The sequence below is a fragment of the Gadus macrocephalus genome, chromosome 4 (genome assembly GCF_031168955.1).
Source record: "Gadus macrocephalus chromosome 4, ASM3116895v1".
NCBI classification, from domain to species: domain Eukaryota; kingdom Metazoa; phylum Chordata; class Actinopteri; order Gadiformes; family Gadidae; genus Gadus; species Gadus macrocephalus.
In genome coordinates, this window is record NC_082385.1 from 39,823 (window position 1) to 59,207 (window position 19,385).

Here is a 19,385-nt window from a genome sequence, read left to right on the forward strand (position 1 = left end):
TCCTAAATAACATTTCCTATTGAAAGTAAAAAAGGGGCGGGACAGCCTAGACCCGGCAGTGTATAGAGTGTGTGTGTGTGTATGCAACAGCAAGGATTCTCCCTGATAAACACAACTCCCCCACTCCCCCCCCCCCCCCTCTCTCTCTCTCTCTCCCTCCCTCCCTCCCCAAGGCACCGACACAGCGCCCCCTGTCCCCTTCTCCCTCTCCCCCACTCTCTCTCTCTCTCCCCCACTCTCTCTCTCTCCATCTCTCTCCTGCCCTCTCTCTCTCTCCCTCCCCCACTCTCTCTCTCCCCCACTCTCTCTCCCTCTCTCTCTCTCCCCCACTCTCTCTCCCTCTCTCTCTCCCCCACTCTCTCTCCCTCTCTCTCTCCCCCACTCTCTCTCCCTCCCTCCCCAAGGCCCTGACACAGTGCCCCCTGTCCCCCTTTCTCCCTCTCCTCCACTCTCTCTCTCTCTCTCTCTCTCTCTCCCTCCCTCCCCCTCTCTCTCTCCCTCCCCCACTCTCTCTCTCTCTCTCTCTCCCCCTCTCTCTCTCCCCCACTCTCTCTCCCTCCCTCCCCAAGGCCCTGACACAGTGCCCCCTGTCCCCTACCCCGCTCTCCCTGAGCACTGACATCATTGTCTCAGTAGGTTCCGGAGAAGTGCTGCAGGAACACGACGGGGTGGTGCTTCTGGAACTCCTTCACCAGCCGCGAACGCTCCTTAGCGGGTAGCCGGTCGCTGAGGACGACGTCACTCAGGAGCCGCTTGAGGCTCTGGAGGGTGGAGGCCTCCCTCTGGTCCTCATACTGCTGCGGCGACACCTGCTGGCAGAAGGTGAACGCTGGACGGAGAACGGGGCAGAAGGAGGTTCTACAGTCAGAAGGAGAACGCTGGACGGAGAACAGGGGCAGAAGGAGGTTCCACAGTCAGAAGGAGAACGGGGCAGAAGGAGGTTCCACAGTCAGAAGGAGAACGCTGGACGGAGAACGGGGCAGAAGGAGGTTCTACAGTCAGAAGGAGAACGCTGGACGGAGAACGGGGCAGAAGGAGGTTCTACAGTCAGAAGGAGAACGCTGGACGGAAAACTGCTTGAGCCAGGTCAGGTTTTCAATGATTGACACGTTAAAACAATAAAGAAGGAGGGTTAAATGAGAGTTTGCTTTCTAATGATTGAGCATTTTGGCTCGGGAAATAAGGAAGTTGGGGAGCAGAAAGACATCGTCCAAGCATTCTAAGAGGTGTTCGGAAAAAGCCCAAAGATGGGCACTTGACTAGAGTCAAGCTCAACAGGGTCTTCTTTCGCCGCTGATTCTGCCAAGCCCGTTCCCTTGGCTGTGGTTTCGCTGGATAGTAGGTAGGGACAGTGGGAATCTCGTTCATCCATTCATGCGCGTCACTAATTAGATGACAAGGCATTTGGCTACCTTAAGAGAGTCATAGGATTTAGTGTCTTGAACTAATGCTGCAAATAAAAAGTATGTATTCACAGAGGTATTCAGGTCGGGTTATACAGGTTATGTAGATGCCTTCATCTCCGTTAGAGAAGAATACCCACAACTTTACAGCTGCCTGCTCGAGCCCTTTGTTAGCCCCAGGCGAGATTTAGTTTTGCGCCCCGTTCCCATAGTGAGTGTTGCCCTGTTAATTGACATTACTATACTAAACATCACTGAAGACACATACTAACTGATTTACCTTTACTTTGCTTAGCATTTTTTCCCCCATGTATAGCTCTTCTATACTACATTGCAATTAAACAATGTGTGATGCATGGACAACAAATAGAACATTTTCTTTTTAAATGCTGACACCTGCGGTTAGCCTAACCCATGTGATTACCCATACCCTAACCATAAAATATGGTTAGGGTATGGGTATTCCCACGGGTTAGGGTTAGGCTAACCCTAGCCTAACCCGTGGGACTTTTATTATCCGTTTCTTTAAGGAACTGAACACGTTTTGGAAAGTCTGAGCGGTGATTTAAACATAAACACTCTGGGATTAATGAACAGGGTCGCACTCACACACACACACACACACACACACACACACACACACACACACACACACACACACACACACACACACACACACACACACACACACACACACACACACACACACACACACACACACACACACACACACACACGTTGTTTATTTTCGTATAATTCGTGTCACCCAAAAGAACGTGCAAACAGCACGTCAACTAAAGTGAGTCTTCCCATGTTTTCACAGAGGTATTCAGGTCGGGTTATACAGGTTATGTAGATGCCTTAATCTCCGTTAGAGAAGAATACCCACAACTTTACAGCTGCCTGCTCAAGCCCTTTGTTAGCCCCAGGCGAGATTTAGTTTTGCGCCCCGTTCCCATAGCGAGTGTTGCCCTGTTAATTGACATTACTATACTAAACATCACTGAAGACACATACTAACTGATTTACCTTTACTTTGCGTAGCAGTTTTTTCACACATGTATAGCTCTTCTATACTACATTGCAATTAAACAATGTGTGATGCATGTAAGTAAGTAAGTAAGTAAGACTTTATTTATATAGCACATTTCGTACAAGATTTGCAGTTCAAAGTGCTTTACATAAAATCAATAAAAAGCAAGCAGCAGGAGCAATACATGGAGTAAAAGATAAATACAAAATGATCAACATCGTATCAGAACCTGGTGTTCTGATAGGCTTACTAAAATCATGATAAAAGAAATATAAAACCCTTAAAACAGTTTAAAAGAGAAATAGTAAAAATAGTGCAAGTTACAGAGAAATAAATAGTGCCAGATAAAATTAATAAAATGCTTTGGTAAAAAGAAAGGTTTTAAGCTGCTTTTTAAAGGTGTCTAGCGTGTTTGCTTCCCTAATATTAATGGGTAATGTTGTGTTCCATAATTTTGGGGCTTAGTTGACAAAGGCTGCGTCACCAATCTTTTTATGACTGCTTCTGGTGACCTGTAACAGACCTGTATCTGATGATCGCAGTGTTCTAGCTGGTGTGTAGTTAGTAAGAGAGTTAGCAATGTAGCTAGGGCCTTGTCCATTTAGAGCTTTGTATGTGAGGAGGAGGACCTTAAAGTCAATTCTAAAGGTAACAGGAAGCCAGTGTAAAGTAGCTAGGACAGGACTAATGTGTTCTCTCCTTTTAGTTTTGGTTAATAGTCTAGCTGCAGAGTTTTGAATGAGCTGGAGTCTTTCAGTTGTTTTCTTGGGAAGACCAGCGAAAAGTGAATTACAGTAGTCTAGCCGGCTCGATATGAAAGCATGAATAAGCTTCTCGGCATAATTTTGGTTTATGAATGGTCGTACCTTTGCTATGTTCCTGAGGTGAAAGAAAGCTGTTTTGGTCACTTTGTTAATGTGGGAGTTGAAATTCAAATCTGAGTCCAGGATGACACCGAGACTTATCACCTCAGGTTTAATCCACCGGGTTAAACCTCCTAGATTCTTGATTTGCATCTCTCTTTTTAATTTGGGGCCGATAAGTAGGACTTCAGTTTTGTCCTCATTCAGTTTTAGAAAGTTATTGTTCATCCATTTGTTTATTGCCAATAAACAGTTGGTAATGGAGTTTATGGCCTTCGCATCATTAGGTTCAGCGGAAATATACAGTTGGGTGTCATCCGCGTAGCTATGAAAATCTATACTATATTCTCTGATGATGTCACTGAGTGGTAACATATAAAGAGAAAAGAGTAATGGACCTAAACAGCTCCCTTGTGCAACCCGGTAGCAGCTTTCATGTTTCTCTGACATATGGTCTCCTAGACTAACGCAAAACTTCCTTCCTCTAATATATGTTTTGATCCAGTTCAATACACAGTCAGAGAACCCAATAAGATTTTCAAGTCTATTGATTAGGATGTCGTGATCAATGGTATCAAATGCTGCACTAAGATCTAATAGGATAAGGATAGAAACTTTATTTGCATCAGAGTTTTGTCTGAGGTCGCTAATTATTTTGGTGAGAGCGGTTTCAGTACTGTGATATTTTCTGAAACCTGACTGAAAGACTTCCAATATGTTATTTTGTTCCAGAAAGGAATTTATTTGGACTAATACTATCTTTTCAAGGACTTTACTAATAAAGGGAAGATTTGATATCGGTCTATAGTTTGCTAGTGTACTGGTATCCAATTTGGGTTTCTTTAATAGGGGCTTTACAACAGCTGTTTTGAAGGCATCTGGGAAAACGCCAGTTCTCAGGGATGTGTTTATGATGTCAAGGACCGGACCTGAGACACTATCAAACACTCGCTTAAAGAATGCAGTGGGAATAGGATCAATATCTGAGGTTGTAGATTTACATTCAATGATGATTTTGGAGAGTTCACTTAGTGTGATACATGTAAAACTGCTCATGGTTAAGTTGCAAGATCTATGGATGTCAATTTCACCTCCAGTAGTAGTGATACTAGATCTGATCGATGTTATTTTGTTCTTGAAGAACTGAGCAAACTCTTCACATTTAGCTGCTGAGGATAGTGGGGGGGCAGGGACAGTGTTTAGCAGCCGGTCAATGGTGGAGAACAGAACTCTGGAATTTCCTGCATTTTCTGTAATAATGTGGGAAAAATAACCTTTCCTTGCTAGACGGATGGTTTTGTTATCGGTAGTTAGTGCATCTTTGTAGATACCGTGGTGGATAGTGGTCTTTGTTTTTCTCCATTTTCTCTCTGCTACGCGACATTTTCTTTTTATTTCACTAACATTTTTATTTCTTAGCCATGGGGAGGTCCTACTTGTAAACTTATTTTTAGTTTTAAGTGGGGCTACAGAGTCTAACACAGATGATAATGCTTCATTTAGGTTCTCTACCATTTCATTTAGAGAGCAGTCATGACTAGTTGGCTCATATAGAGCAATCTGCTCAGAAAATCTCTCCGTAGCTTCATCGTCTAGATGTCTTTTATGGACTAAGAATTATTTTGTGGTTTTTGGTAAGATGATTTCCACATCAAAAAGTATACAATGATGGTCAGAGAGCGGTAGATCAGTTATTGAAATATTATTGATGTTTAATCCAGTTGTTATTACTAGATCTAGTGTGTTTCCGTGCTGGTGTGTTGGATCCGTTATGTGCTGAGTTAACTGCACATAACGAAACTGGTGAGGAGATTTAAAAGCTCAATAGTTCTTTGGTCTGTTTTATTAACGTGGATATTAAGGTCTCCATTCAGGACTATTTTGTCATATCTTGTGACACATAGTGATAATAGTTCAGAGAATTCTTGTAATAATATTGGTGAGTGCTTGGGTGGCCGATATATAATAACAAACAATACTGATTCAGTTTTGAGCTCTATAGCAAGATAATCAATTGATGTAAATTCACCTAGCTCAGTGATTTTGAACAACAGTTTAGATGAGAAAATAGCTGCGACTCCTCCACCTCTTTTTGATTTCCTAGAAACTTGGTGGAAGCTGTAATCAGGCGGACATGCTTCTATCAAAGTTGCTGTTGCCGTGTCATCGTTTAGCCAAGTTTCTGTTAGACAGATACAATCTAAGTTGTTTTCTTTAAGTTGACCAGAAAGGTTTTGTTATTTAGTGATCTGACATTTAGAAGGGCCAGTTTCATCTGTGGGGTATTAACAGGTAAAACTGGGGGAGATATATTTGTAGGAAGAACATGGATAGTTTTCAACCTTCTAGGACGAGTTTCGGGTTTATAACCATGCATTTTACCATGCCATTTGCTGTTGATGACCGGTATGTTTGATGAAATAGCATGGTGGCTGTCCTATTGTTGTTTTTCGGGCTGACAGTCCATATTACTGAGTTCATGGGCCCTCACAGCCTCCCCCACAAGGTGGTTTATCCCTGGGGAATTCCTTGGGGTGGTGGAGGTCTGTGCAGGGCCCGTGTCCTTGGAGGAGGCTGTTTGAATGTTCTGTTCTGTTCCATGGGAGGAGGTTTGGGGTGTGTCAGTCTTAGGCACAGCAGGAATAGGGAGTGAGGCTTGATTATGGCTGTTTGAGGTCGTCAAGAGCGCGTGGCTGATGTTTGCTGTAAGTAATCTAGACCCTCTACGGTTTGGGTGGAGTCCATCGGCTTGAAAACGGTCTGCACAATTCCAAAAAACATTGAAATTGTCAATAAATCTCCGGTTGTGTGCAAGACAGACAGATGCCAGCCATGTGTTGAAAGATAGGAGTCGACTGAAGATTTCATTTCCTCTGCGAAAACATGCAATCGACTCCACTGATAGACACATTTTGATGTTTGTTTAGTGTTCAGTAGCTGGGTGAAATGTTTTTTAAGTATCTCGCTGCCAGTTTTTTTGTGCAGGATATCAAATGAGCCAGTGTGGATGATAATCTTTGCATTGTTTGGTTTATTCTTGAGGATTGTTTGTATCTCTGACGACAGTTCCTCGACTGATGTGTTGCTAAGGCAAAGATTTTCTGTCCTTGCAAGTTTGACATGTTCTGTCATGGCATCTCCAACCAAGATAGTGGCCATCTGTGGCGTCGTGTTTGCATTCCACACAATTGCTTTATCAGTAGTTATGGGGCCAGTTCTTGGGTTGTTTGGGTAAACAGTATTAGCTACAAGGCTAGTGCTAGCAGCGTTAGCTCCTCTGAGTGCTAATGGGCTGTGGGAAGCCTCGGCATTAGTGCTAGTGGTGTTAGCATACCTTAGTCTTCGGCGATCTTGTGGTAGTGGTTGAGTAGCGCCCCGAGTGGTCCGAGAGGGGCTTAGGGTGAGATGGGGGACTCCCGAGTGCAGCAGATGAGGATCATGGTGTGTCGGGGGTCCGGGCCCTTTATGCTTGTTAGCAGCACGGATAGCACTCCTGTGCCTTTTGGCCTTGGGTGTGGAGAATTGCTCCCCTTGGGGAGTTTCCAGTGGTGAAAAACTATTTCTGAGCGCTACAGGAGGAGAGGTGATGCGGGAAGAGTTTCTGCCTCGCTTTTTTCGCTTCTTATCCTGGGTGCTAGTCCATTTTTCATTGGAGGTAGAAGCGGCGCTAGGCCTCTTTGGATTTGTGCCAAGAGCAGGCCATGGCTCATCAGATAGTAACAAGTCCAGGTGAGAGCAAGGTTTGTCTGCGAGGTTTGGCTGAGCAGCAATCCCGTCCAGAAATCGCTCACCATCATAGATCTGGTACAGGACAGAAACCCGAGTCTCCAACTCCGTGATCTTCTTTTTCAAGTTGAGACAGCTTACACAGTCTGGAGAGTCTTCGAGTGTCATGGGGCTGAGTGGCTAAGCTAAGCTAGGGCCCCTAATATAAAAGTGCGATGTGTTGTGTTATTTTTCTGGCCTGGGATTGGAAAGCGTATTTTTGTGCGATGTAAGAAAAACACACTGGTATATGTACTGTAAATGAAACCCCACACCCTTCATTACAAAACAGAGACAACCGATCAAGTGTGTATTCGTTTACGAGCAATGGTTTAGTTATGTTTAAGAGCTGGTTGAAAAGATAAAAAAGGACAACAAATAGAACATTTTCAGAACATTTTCTTTTTAAATGCCGACACCTGGGAGGTAACAGGTATGGCTGCATTTCACCGCCAAAACTTGCCGATGTGGTGTTTTGTGTGATAAAGGGTACTTGGGGTTGTTTGTACTTACTACCAATGGAGTCTGGGTCTTTTCCTTTTTGCATATCCCTCAGAGTCTTTCTCACAGCCTCAATCACGCAGGAAGGGGTCTACAAAACACAGGTTCACCTTTATGGCACTTAATGCTCCGCTAAGTTAAATGAACAAATGACAGGACAATCTAAACAGGTTCACCTTTATGGCACTTAATGCTCCGCTAAATGAAAGGAACAAATGACAGGACAATCTAAATCCATAAATACAATAATATCATTTTAGCAACCAATGGTAGTAATATTGTAAGAGATGCAACACTAGGGACTAAACATGAGATTATTGCTTGTCCGTAATATTCCCTGAAATTATTCACATGACATTGACACTGTTAACATTGACATTTTCATCGCAGTACTCGGTTAATAATAAAGCTTGCAGGTAAGCATGCCAATCCCAAAAATAGGCACACACACACACACACACACACACACACACACACACACACACACACACACACACACACACACACACACACACACACACACACACACACACACACACACACACACACACACACACACACACACACACCTTGAAGAGGCGGGTGTGTTGGTCCATGAGGAACAGAAGCAGGGCTTGGCTCTGGGCGGGGCTCAGCTCGCAGCTCCGGACGACGGCCTTCTGGAAGGTGCGGCTGACTAACATCCTGTTGGGAATCTGGCAAAAGGAACACCATCATGTCATATATCACATGATGTTCGATTACCGATTATTAAATATGGTTAGATTACCCATACCCTAACCATAAGATATGGTTAGATTACCCATACCCTAACCATAACACACACACACACACACACACACACACACACACACACACACACACACACACACACACACACACACACACACACACACACACACACACACACACACACACACACACACACACACACACACACACACACACACACACACACCCTTCCCAGCCCCAATGAGGGGGCTGGGTCCTGCAGGGATCGCTACCTGTCTGTGCAGACGGCAGGCGTCTGGCGCGGCCGCCTGGGCCATGAAGGCCAACAGTCTGCGCAGCTGGTCCCGCCCGCTGGCGTCCAGCAGACGCAGACACAGCTGGGAGGCCTTCAGGGCGGCGGCCTCCTCGCCGCGCTCTGGAGGACACGGCAGACCAAAGAAGAGTCAAGCACAAGCTATGATTCTGGAAAGGGGTCACATCAACCATCGACGTGATTGGTCCAAGGTGGAGGATACTAATCCCCGGCCCCAGGTTCTATTTGACGGTAAGACCTTTATGGGAGCTCAGCCCCTGAAGAGAATATGACATGATTGAGGCAGAAGAATCTTATTTAATGTATGACACGGCACCATGGCAAGAAGCAAACTGCCAGACAGATAACTTTATCAGACTCAAATAAACTGTGATAAAGTAGATGCAATAAATAGAAAACAGATTCAGTGATTCAGTTTAAGCAATCTGCAATTGAAGTTTGATTCAACTTGAGCTGCACACAACTGCAAGTACCCATTAATAAGGGTTAGGGTTAACCCAAGTACCCATTAATAAGGGTTAGGGTTAACCCAAGTCCCCATTAATAAGGGTTAGGGTTAACCCAAGTACCCATTAATAAGGGTTAGGGTTAACCCAAGTACCCATTAATAAGGGTTAGGGTTAACCCAAGTACCCATTAATAAGGGTTAGGGTTAACCCAAGTACCCATTAATAAGGGTTAGGGTTAACCCAAGTACCCATTAATAAGGGTTAGGGTTAACCCAAGTCCCATTAATAAGGGTTAGGGTTAACCCAAGTCCCATTAATAAGGGTTAGGGTTAACCCAAGTACCCATTAATAAGGGTTAGGGTTAACCCAAGTCCCATTAATAAGGGTTAGGGTTAACCCAAGTACCCATTAATAAGGGTTAGGGTTAACCCAAGTACCCATTAATAAGGGTTAGGGTTAACCCAAGTCCCATTAATAAGGGTTAGGGTTAACCCAAGTACCCATTAATAAGGGTTAGGGTTAACCCAAGTCCCATTAATAAGGGTTAGGGTTAACCCAAGTACCCATTAATAAGGGTTAGGGTTAACCCAAGTACCCATTAATAAGGGTTAGGGTTAACCCAAGTCCCATTAATAAGGGTTAGGGTTAACCCAAGTACCCATTAATAAGGGTTAGGGTTAACCCAAGTACCCATTAATAAGGGTTAGGGTTAACCCAAGTACCCATTAATAAGGGTTAGGGTTAACCCAAGTACCCATTAATAAGGGTTAGGGTTAACCCAAGTACCCATTAATAAGGGTTAGGGTTAACCCAAGTACCCATTAATAACGACCAATGTGACCCAACTTCCCTATCCGAACATTGATCAACTGTAATTGCAAAGTTTACCCTTAATTGGGTTTTTAAACATGAAATCCACTCCCTACTGCTTCTTGAAAAAAACATTGTGTTTGGAAAATAAATTAATAATGTATAACAAAATGGAGGGGTGCTAAGAAGAAATTAAAACAAGAGAAAAATAACCAATTCCTAACCAACCCATTGAGAACCCTTTATCCTCTCACCCAGTAAGCCATGTATTGAGAACCCTTCATCCTCTCACCCAGTAAGCCATGTATTGAGAACCCTTCATCCTCTCACCCAGTAAGCCATGTATTGAGAACCCTTTATCCTCTGACCCAGTAAGCCATGTATTGAGAACCCTTTATCCTCTCACCCAGTAAGCATGTATTGAGAACCCTTCATCCTCTCACCCAGTAAGCCATGTATTGAGAACCCTTTATCCTCTCACCCAGTAAGCCATGTATTGAGAACCCTTCATCCTCTCACCCAGTAAGCCATGTATTGAGAACCCTTTATCCTCTCACCCAGTAAGCCATGTATTGAGAACCCTTTATCCTCTCACCCAGTAAGCCATGTATTGAGAACCCTTTATCCTCTCACCCAGTAAGCCATGTATTGAGAACCCTTTATCCTCTGACCCAGTAAGCCATGTATTGAGAACCCTTTATCCTCTCACCCAGTAAGCCATGTATTGAGAACCCTTTATCCTCTCACCCAGTAAGCCATGTATTGAGAACCCTTTATCCTCTCACCCAGTAAGCCATGTATTGAGAACCCTTTATCCTCTCACCCAGTAAGCCATGTATTGAGAACCCTTTATCCTCTCACCCAGTAAGCCATGTATTGAGAACCCTTTATCCTCTCACCCAGTAAGCCATGTATTGAGAACCCTTTATCCTCTCACCCAGTAAGCCATGTATTGAGAACCCTTTATCCTCTCACCCAGTAAGCCATGTATGGCAACGTGCACGTCAGAGTAGCGTCCTGCCAGCAGCGGGCCCGTCTCCTGTCCACCGTAATGCTTGGCTATGACGTTGAACAGCAGCCTCTTGGGCCCCTCCCCCGCGGCGGCGGCCCCGGGCCCCTCCCCCGCGGCGGCGGCCCCGGGCCCCTCCCCCGCAGCGGCGGCCCCCTCCCCCGCGGCGGTGGCCCCGGGCCCCTCCCCCGCAGCGGCGGCCCCAGGCCCCTCCCCCGCGGCGGCGGCCCCAGGCCCCTCCCCCGCAGCGGCGGCCAGCTGCCCCCCCACCGCTACGATCAGCCGGTCGGGGAGGAGCTCCAGGCAGTCGGCTGCTGCCAGGAGCCAGTCGTCCAGACTGAGTCAGACAGACGGACGGACAGAGAGAGAGAGAGGCACAAAGACAGACAGACAGACAGACAGACAGACGGACGGACAGAGAGAGAGAGAGAGAGAGAGAGAGAGACACAAAGACAGACAGACGGACCCACAGAGAGAGAGAGAGGCACAAAGACAGACAGACGGACAGAGAGAGAGAGAGGCACAAAGACAGACAGACGGACAGAGAGAGAGAGAGGCACAAAGACAGACAGACGGACACACAGAGAGAGAGAGAGAGAGGCACAAAGACAGAGACGGACACAGAGAGAGAGAGAGAGGCACAAAGACAGACAGACGGACACAGAGAGAGAGAGAGAGAGAGGCACAAAGACAGAGACGGACACAGAGAGAGAGAGAGAGAGGCACAAAGACAGAGACGGACACAGAGAGAGAGAGAGAGAGAGAGGCACAGGCAGACAGACGGACGGACACACAGAGAGAGAGGCACACAGACAGACAGACGGACACACAGAGAGAGAGAGACACAGACAGACAGCGAGAATACATCAGAATACATTATCAGAAAATAAACGTGAGCTCCGTTGAAGTTAATCACAGTGAAATTGTTAATCAAATCTAAATACCACGGAAAAGGAAAAAGAACATTTAATAATAATGGATTGAATTTATATAGCGCTTTTCCGGACACTCGAAGACGCTTTCCAGTGGAGGGGGGACCTCTCTCACCACCACTGGGGTGACGCACGGCAGCCAGTCTGCGCCAGAGCGCTCACCACACACCAGCGTTCCCCCAACAAAATCTCTTAGTCAAGGTGGTCAAGGAGGGGGGGGGGGGGTCTTCGGTGAGCAATACTATATACAACCATTTACTGCCGTTTCAATTCCATTCAAAAAGTTTTATGGCACGACTATTGTTTTGAACACTATTACAGATGCATTATTTATCTTTATTTTTTGTAGTTGATGAAAGCATGTTTTCTTTCCCTACAAGAGTTTTCCTCTTAGGTTTGTTTTCATACATTGGTAGTCAAGGCGGGGCCCTACTGTTGTTAAGGCCTTAGCCATACAGTGCTGGGGGAAACACTGCACCAGCTGGAGGTGGAGAGTGAGGGAATTAATGAGCCAGCCAATTATACAGGAGGATGATTAGGGGCCAGACTGAAAGAGCCTGGTTGGGCCAGGACACCGGGGTAACCCCTACTCTTTGCGATATGTGCCCTGGGATCTTTTATGACCTCAGCGAGTCAGGACCTCGGTTTTACGTCTCCTCTGAAGGACGGAAATTTGCAAATATTCAGGCCACATTTTGCTTATCTTTTCTTCCATGTATCCCCAATGTAAGTTGGCCTGACTTGCAACTAATAAAGGTAAACTTGTCATTAATATGTGCCATAATGCATAGGCAGCACACAGATTATTCTCAGAGATTAGGGGTGTAACGATACGTGTATTTGTACTGACATTGTTCGGTTGGGGTCTAACTGTTCGATGCACGTTTCTTTTCGGTGCGTACAGATTATTTTTTTATCTTTATTTAAGAAATTTTGATTATCACACTGGGAGTGTCTTGTCTTGTACCGAAAAACCTACCGAACTGTAAACGAGGTACGTGCTTAATCGTGACTTTTGTGTATGACTACACCACTATCAGACACTATGATACCACATCCTGTTTTTGTGAGACAGCCGTTCCTTTGTGAGACAGACATATCCACCACCGCAGCGGGGGCGGGGGGTGGCGGGCGCGTGACTAGCGACGGGCGGTTGGTGAGAAGGGGTCGAACACTGACCGAGGCAGGTGAAGCATCTGGTGCAGTTCTCTTTCCAGGCAGGTGTTGGAGATGACGAGGTCCTGGTGCCCCGAGCCCGGGGGGCGCGGGCAGGCCTGCGCCCCCCGGGCTCGGGGGGGGGAGCTGAGGATGCATTCCAGCATGGGCAGCTCCACGACCTGCAGCAGCTGCAGAAGCGTCTGCTGCCTCCACAAGGCCTCCAGCGCTGAGGAGGAAGGCAGTGGAGGGTTACCTCGTCGTGCTCACAAACCATGTCCTACCTAGTGCATTGGAAACCCAATACGTGTTTCAACAGCACTGTGTGTGTGTGTGTCTACGTGTGCATGTGTGTGTGGATGAGGACATGGGACATAATTCATACTTGGTCTTACACACACTATTATAATCTTGCATATAACCCACTATACTCAAACACACACTATGATACTCTTTTACATGTATGTGTGAGGGTATATAGTTGGTTATGTGAGAGTATGGTACTGTGTGAGGGTATATAGTTGGTTATGTGAGAGAGTATGGTACTGTGTGAGGGTATATAGTTGGTTATGTGAGGGAGTATGGTACTGTGTGAGATGGAGTATGGTACTGTGTGTGAGGGAGTATGGTACTGTGTGAGGGTATATAGTTGGTTATGTGAGAGAGTATGGTACTGTGTGAGGGTATATAGTTGGTTATGTGAGAGAGTATGGTACTGTGTGAGAGTATATAGTTGGTTATGTGAGAGAGTATGGTACTGTGTGAGATGGAGTATGGTACTGTGTGAGGGAGTATGGTACTGTGTGAGGGAGTATGGTACTGTGTGAGATGGAGTATGGTACTGTGTGAGGGAGTATGGTACTGTGTGAGAGAGTATGGTACTGTGTGAGATGGAGTATGGTACTGTGTGAGGGAGTATGGTACTGTGTGAGAGTATATAGTTGGTTATGTGAGAGAGTATGGTACTGTGTGAGATGGAGTATGGTACTGTGTGAGAGAGTATGGTACTGTGTGAGGGTATATAGTTGGTTATGTGAGAGAGTATGGTACTGTGTGAGATGGAGTATGGTACTGTGTGAGGGAGTATGGTACTGTGTGAGGGAGTATGGTACTGTGTGAGAGAGTATGGTACTGTGTGAGGGTATATAGTTGGTTATGTGAGAGAGTATGGTAGTGTGTGTGAGGGAGTATGGTACTGTGTGAGAGTATATAGTTGGTTATGTGAGAGAGTATGGTACTGTGTGAGGGTATATAGTTGGTTATGTGAGAGAGTATGGTACTGTGTGAGGGTATATAGTTGGTTATGTGAGAGAGTATGGTACTGTGTGAGGGTATATAGTTGGTTATGTGAGAGAGTATGGTACTGTGTGAGGGTACATAGTTGGTTATGTGAGAGAGTATGGTACTGTGTGAGAGTATATAGTTGGTTATGTGAGAGAGTATGGTACTGTGTGAGATGGAGTATGGTACTGTGTGAGGGAGTATGGTACTGTGTGAGATGGAGTATGGTCAGAGGCGCCGCGTCCCATTAGGCATACCAGGCAATTGCTTGGGGCCCCGGGCCACTACTAGGGCCCCCAAAAGCCCCCCCCGAAAAAAAAAATAAAAAAATAAAAAAAAAATCGGGTGAGAGAGTGGTAGTGTGTGTGAGGGAGTATGGTACTGTGTGAGAGTATATAGTTGGTTATGTGAGAGAGTGGTAGTGTGTGTGAGGGAGTATGGTACTGTGTGAGGGTATATAGTTGGTTATGTGAGAGAGTATGGTACTGTGTGTGAGGGAGTATGGTACTGTGTGAGAGTATATAGTTGGTTATGTGAGAGAGTATGGTACTGTGTGTGAGGGAGTATGGTACTGTGTGAGAGTATATAGTTGGTTATGTGAGAGAGTGGTAGTGTGTGTGAGGGAGTATGGTACTGTGTGAGAGTATATAGTTGGTTATGTGAGAGAGTGGTAGTGTGTGTGAGGGAGTATGGTACTGTGTGAGAGTATATAGTTGGTTATGTGAGAGAGTATGGTACTGTGTGTGAGGGAGTATGGTACTGTGTGAGAGTATATAGTTGGTTATGTGAGAGTATGGTAGTGTGTGAGAGAGTATGGTAGTGTGTGAGAGAGTATGGTACTGTGTGAGAGTATATAGTTGGTTATGTGAGAGAGTATGGTAGTGTGTGAGAGAGTATGGTACTGTGTGAGAGTATATAGTTGGTTATGTGAGAGAGTGGTAGTGTGTGTGAGGGAGTATGGTACTGTGTGAGAGTATATAGTTGGTTATGTGAGAGAGTATGGTACTGTGTGTGAGGGAGTATGGTACTGTGTGAGAGTATATAGTTGGTTATGTGAGAGAGTGGTAGTGTGTGTGTGAGGGAGTATGGTACTGTGTGAGAGTATATAGTTGGTTATGTGAGAGAGTATGGTACTGTGTGTGAGGGAGTATGGTACTGTGTGAGAGTATATAGTTGGTTATGTGAGAGAGTATGGTAGTGTGTGAGATGGAGTATATGCGTGTGAGGGTATAATTGAAAAGGAAGTTGATTTGATCAAACATGAATTCTTTCTTCCATTGATTATGATTATTCAGCAGGGTGGACTTCTGCAAAGGAGGGTTGGCCACTATTAGATGTAGGCAGTACAGTAATGTCCCTCGTTAATAACTCGTCAGATTGAACCGCTACATGGAGGAGAAAGGGATTATGGCGGGGCGGACTCCCGGACAACCGCGGAGTCAGCTCCGGGAACTGACTCCTGCTGGAGTGGTTTCTCTGACGTCTCTGGTACTTCCACAACAAGTAAAGACTGGCCATGGTTGAGAATGAATTGGCACAAGAGAAAGATGGCGGCCACAAGAGGAAGCCTCTCTCAAACTCGTACACTGCTATACTCCCTCAGATACCCAACTATACAGTACTCTAGAGCTCGCCCGAATGCCATTTTTCAGGCTTCTAATACTCGTTGGTTTTTCCGAGCGAATATTCGAATACTCGTTCCAGAAAAATACACCATCAAAAACAACATTAATAATCCCTATATACTCCCTGGAACCGATTTTGACAGTATTTGCATATTTTGTTGAAGATTTAATAGCTTTTGAACGTTAATTAGTAGGCCCCTAAGTAAGTTGGAGTTTCTTAGTTTTTCCCCGTGAAAGCGAACAGCTGTTGTTCCGTACCGAATCAGCTGTCCTCTGCCATCCCAGCCCTTGCGGGAGCTTTTCAATTAATTCTGGAACGTGCATCTTTTCGTACTGTCCGCCGTAATATATATATGGCGGAATTTGTACAATAAATCCATAAGAAATACAGAATATTGATTGTCTTATGTGTCCATATTATATCCATTATATTGACCGGGTATTCCCAAGACGCTCACGCTCTGCAGCAAGCCAGTCACAGTTGATTGGCGCGGCGCTGTACAGCGAACGTAAACAAACAACTAAGCTAAGGTTAGCATTTAACTAAGCATTTCTTTTCCTCCCGAGATCCCACTAATGTTGTTATAAAGTAAAGGGAAACAAGATACCTATTCTTCCTCCACCTCTCTCGCTTCTCTGCTTGGTGTCGCTTATAGTTTGCCTCCCTCGCTCTGGTAACGTCACGTACGTGAAACAACGAAGTTCAGAATACTGATTTACGCTTCGAATACTAATTTTCCGAACGAGTATTCGAATAAATCGTGCCAGCCCTACTCTAACAGTACTATACTCTCTCACATACAGTACTATGCTCTCAGACATACACTCTGATACATACATGGAAAAGGAGTATAATAGTGTGAGTATATGAGTATAGTGGTGTATATGCGAGATTATAATAGTGTGTGTAAGACCAAGTATGAATTATGTCCAAGGCCGGGCCTCATGTGTGTGTGTGTATGTGTGTGTGTGTGTGTGTGTGTGTGTGTGTGTGTGTGTGTGTGTGTGTGTGTGTGTGTGTGTGTGTGTGTGTGTGTGTGTGTGTGTGTGTGTGTGTGTGTGTGTGTGTGTGTGTGTGTGTGTGTGTGGTTTACCGGCTTTGGAGAGGAAGGAGGAAGACGAGGGGGCGCGGTGGTCCAGTGCGAGGGCCAGAGATGGCTGCAGGTTGATCCTCCTCAGCACCCGCTCCACGCCTCTCTCTGAAGGGCCGACCGCCAGCGGGTTGGAGAAGGTCCTCAGCTCATGTTGCCTGGAAACATTCAAACCGATACCCTTCATAACAATATTCATGTTCCCAAAGCGCAAAGATGCTCGACTGTCAGAACGCGCCAAAAACGATCCAATCAGAGAGCGGGGGCTGATTAGGGGCCCGTGTTGGTACAATAACCGGGTCCAGGAAACCGAGGTCCTGAGCACTGATTGGTTGATTGAACAGAGGCATTGATATTTGAAAACATCTTAGAGCACAAATCACTCTCTCTCTGATAATGGCCATTAATCTCAAATATAGCTCATAGATCCTAACCCTAACACCTGCAAGGTTATCTTAAATGAAGTTAGATTACCCACCGGGATGCCTTCTTCTTCTTTGATTCAAGCTCACCTGGGGTCACATTTTCGCTGTCACAGTCCTTTGAAAGGGAGCTGCTTAGTGACTTACACTCCAGAAAACGGTAGAGGCTGCAGCTCCCGTCTTCAAAGGCCGTGTCCTTATCCCGACGGAAAAGCTTCGTGCCCACAGGCTCAAACACTTTAGCCTCCATCAGAGCTTGGCACAGACGTGCGGCTTTCAGGCGGGACACTTCGCTGGCACAAAACACCACATTCTGCATCAAGTAACTGAGAACGGCGTCCACCGCGTCGGACCCGGTGAAGCAGTCGGCGTGGACGCGCAGGTGCTTTCGCCTACTACGAACCTCGACCTGAGCCTGCAGCGCTTGGATGATATTCCGCCACAAGTGTGTTGCACGAAAGGGTCCAGAGAGCCCTAGTGATGAACATACAAAATACAGGGACATTAAATAAAACGTATACATATAATTAGAAGAACTTTGAATTTTAGTACCATTTCAACTCTATAAGATGAATATCTTATGGTCAGATCAAGTCAATTGTATTTGTATTGCGCTTTGTCGCAGTTAGTCTAAAAGGGCCTCACAGGGCACTTTTTACGACACCCCTAAAACTAGCCCCGCAAAGGGAAAAGTCCAAGGAACATCAAGGAAGATGCCATGAGAAGGAGCGCAGAAAGAGGGATCCAGCTTATAGGGATAGTGAGGAGTGAAATGGTTGCCATAATGGACAGCGATAACTGTAGCATTACAGATCAAACAGTATTAAGTAAAATTGTATTGCTCGAATAGAAAATAGAAAATGGTGGTGTAGGAGTAGAAGCATTAAGAGTCCATAGGGAACACCAATATATAAAATGCATGAATGCACCAATTCATACCCTTCCATCGGATCCATTATTATCTACTATTATTATCATTATTATTGTGCAGTAACAATGCAAAACTGTCATTGATCAATGATCCTGTGTGTTGTTGTTGTAAATGTCGGAGCGGCCGTTTTAGTATCGACTTAGTAACTACTAGTAACTACTAGTTTAGATGTGTTGGGATGGTTCAACCTAATGCGTTTATTCAAAATACATACTCACCAATTTGAATATTTTCACGAAAACTCCGAGTTTGGCTATTCAGCCTTCTAAACCGAGGAGTCAAATCTACCGCCATCCTACTGGCTTCTTCCTCTGTGGAGAATTGTTGGGAAAAGCGTTGCAAGGAATGTGGGAATGCGCCATCCATAGGCCAAAACGGAAAACGTTAATACACAAAGTACAAAAAAAGAAAACACACATTAATAACACACAGGCCAACCAATGATAGATAAGGAGACATTTGCACAATGCAGTGGCAGATTAAAGTAGCACTCCCATTATCGGTTTAATGGCCACCTGGGATTTTCCTACAAGGCCACAAAGGGTATTGGTCTCTATTGATCTAGGGATCACAATTTGCATGGTGGAAAAACAAATATGAAGCTCTTAATATATAGATACATCTTATCTCATCTCATTTTCGTCCGCTTATCCGGGGTCGGGTCGCGGGGGGAGCAGCTCAAGCAGGGGGCCCCAGACTTCCCTTTCCCGGGCCACATTGACCAGCTCTGACGGGGGGATCCCGAGGCGTTCCCAGGCCAGTGTTGAGATATAATCTCTCCACCTAGTCCTGGGTCTTCCCCGAGGTCTCCTCCCCACTGGACGTGCCTGAAACACCTCCATATGTATATAGATACATATGCCTGTCAAACTGCCGTACGCAAATATTGGTTTGCGTACGGCAGTTTGGTATGGCGTCAAAACAGTCTCATTAATAATGAATGCACAGAGAAGGATTCACAAATGTATTTTGTAATTTATATATAAATTACTCTCTTCTCAAAAATACATTTCAATGCACACACAAATGGATATTGGTATGTATAAATGTAAAATAAAGTTTCACAAACA

At 45.3% G+C, this 19,385-nt stretch overlaps 1 protein-coding gene and 1 long non-coding RNA gene across 2 annotated transcripts; one reads left to right on the forward strand and one right to left on the reverse strand.

Moving 5' to 3' along the window:
- Positions 1–610: 610 nt before the first annotated feature.
- depdc4 (DEP domain containing 4) lies at positions 611–18,718 on the reverse strand. Its single transcript, XM_060049402.1, has 10 exons — positions 18,534–18,718; positions 17,441–17,858; positions 16,966–17,120; positions 12,990–13,194; positions 11,098–11,215; positions 10,845–10,959; positions 8,570–8,712; positions 8,135–8,260; positions 7,578–7,656; positions 611–829 (listed from the first exon to the last, which is right to left on the reverse strand). The coding sequence occupies exons 1-10, from the start codon at positions 18,679–18,681 to the stop codon at positions 630–632; spliced, it is 1,707 nt and encodes a 568-aa protein (XP_059905385.1). The 5' UTR covers positions 18,682–18,718; the 3' UTR covers positions 611–629.
- On the forward strand, positions 760–1,046 carry LOC132455557 (uncharacterized). The gene is made up of 2 exons (XR_009525288.1): positions 760–855; positions 941–1,046. It is a non-coding gene; the product is annotated as an uncharacterized LOC132455557 (long non-coding RNA).
- Positions 18,719–19,385: the final 667 nt, after the last annotated feature.

Excerpts from the sequence above, each read along its gene's own strand:
- depdc4 (XM_060049402.1), bottom strand. The coding sequence starts at position 18,681 with ATGGATGGCGCATTCCCACATTCCTTGCAACGCTTTTCCCAACAATTC. Across the intron at positions 17,859-18,533 it reads TCGTGAAAATATTCAAATTG|GGCTCTCTGGACCCTTTCGT; the intron begins GTGAGTATGTAT and ends GTTCATCACTAG. Across the intron at positions 830-7,577 it reads AGACCCAGACTCCATTGGTA|CGTTCACCTTCTGCCAGCAG; the intron begins GTAAGTACAAAC and ends TTCTCCGTCCAG.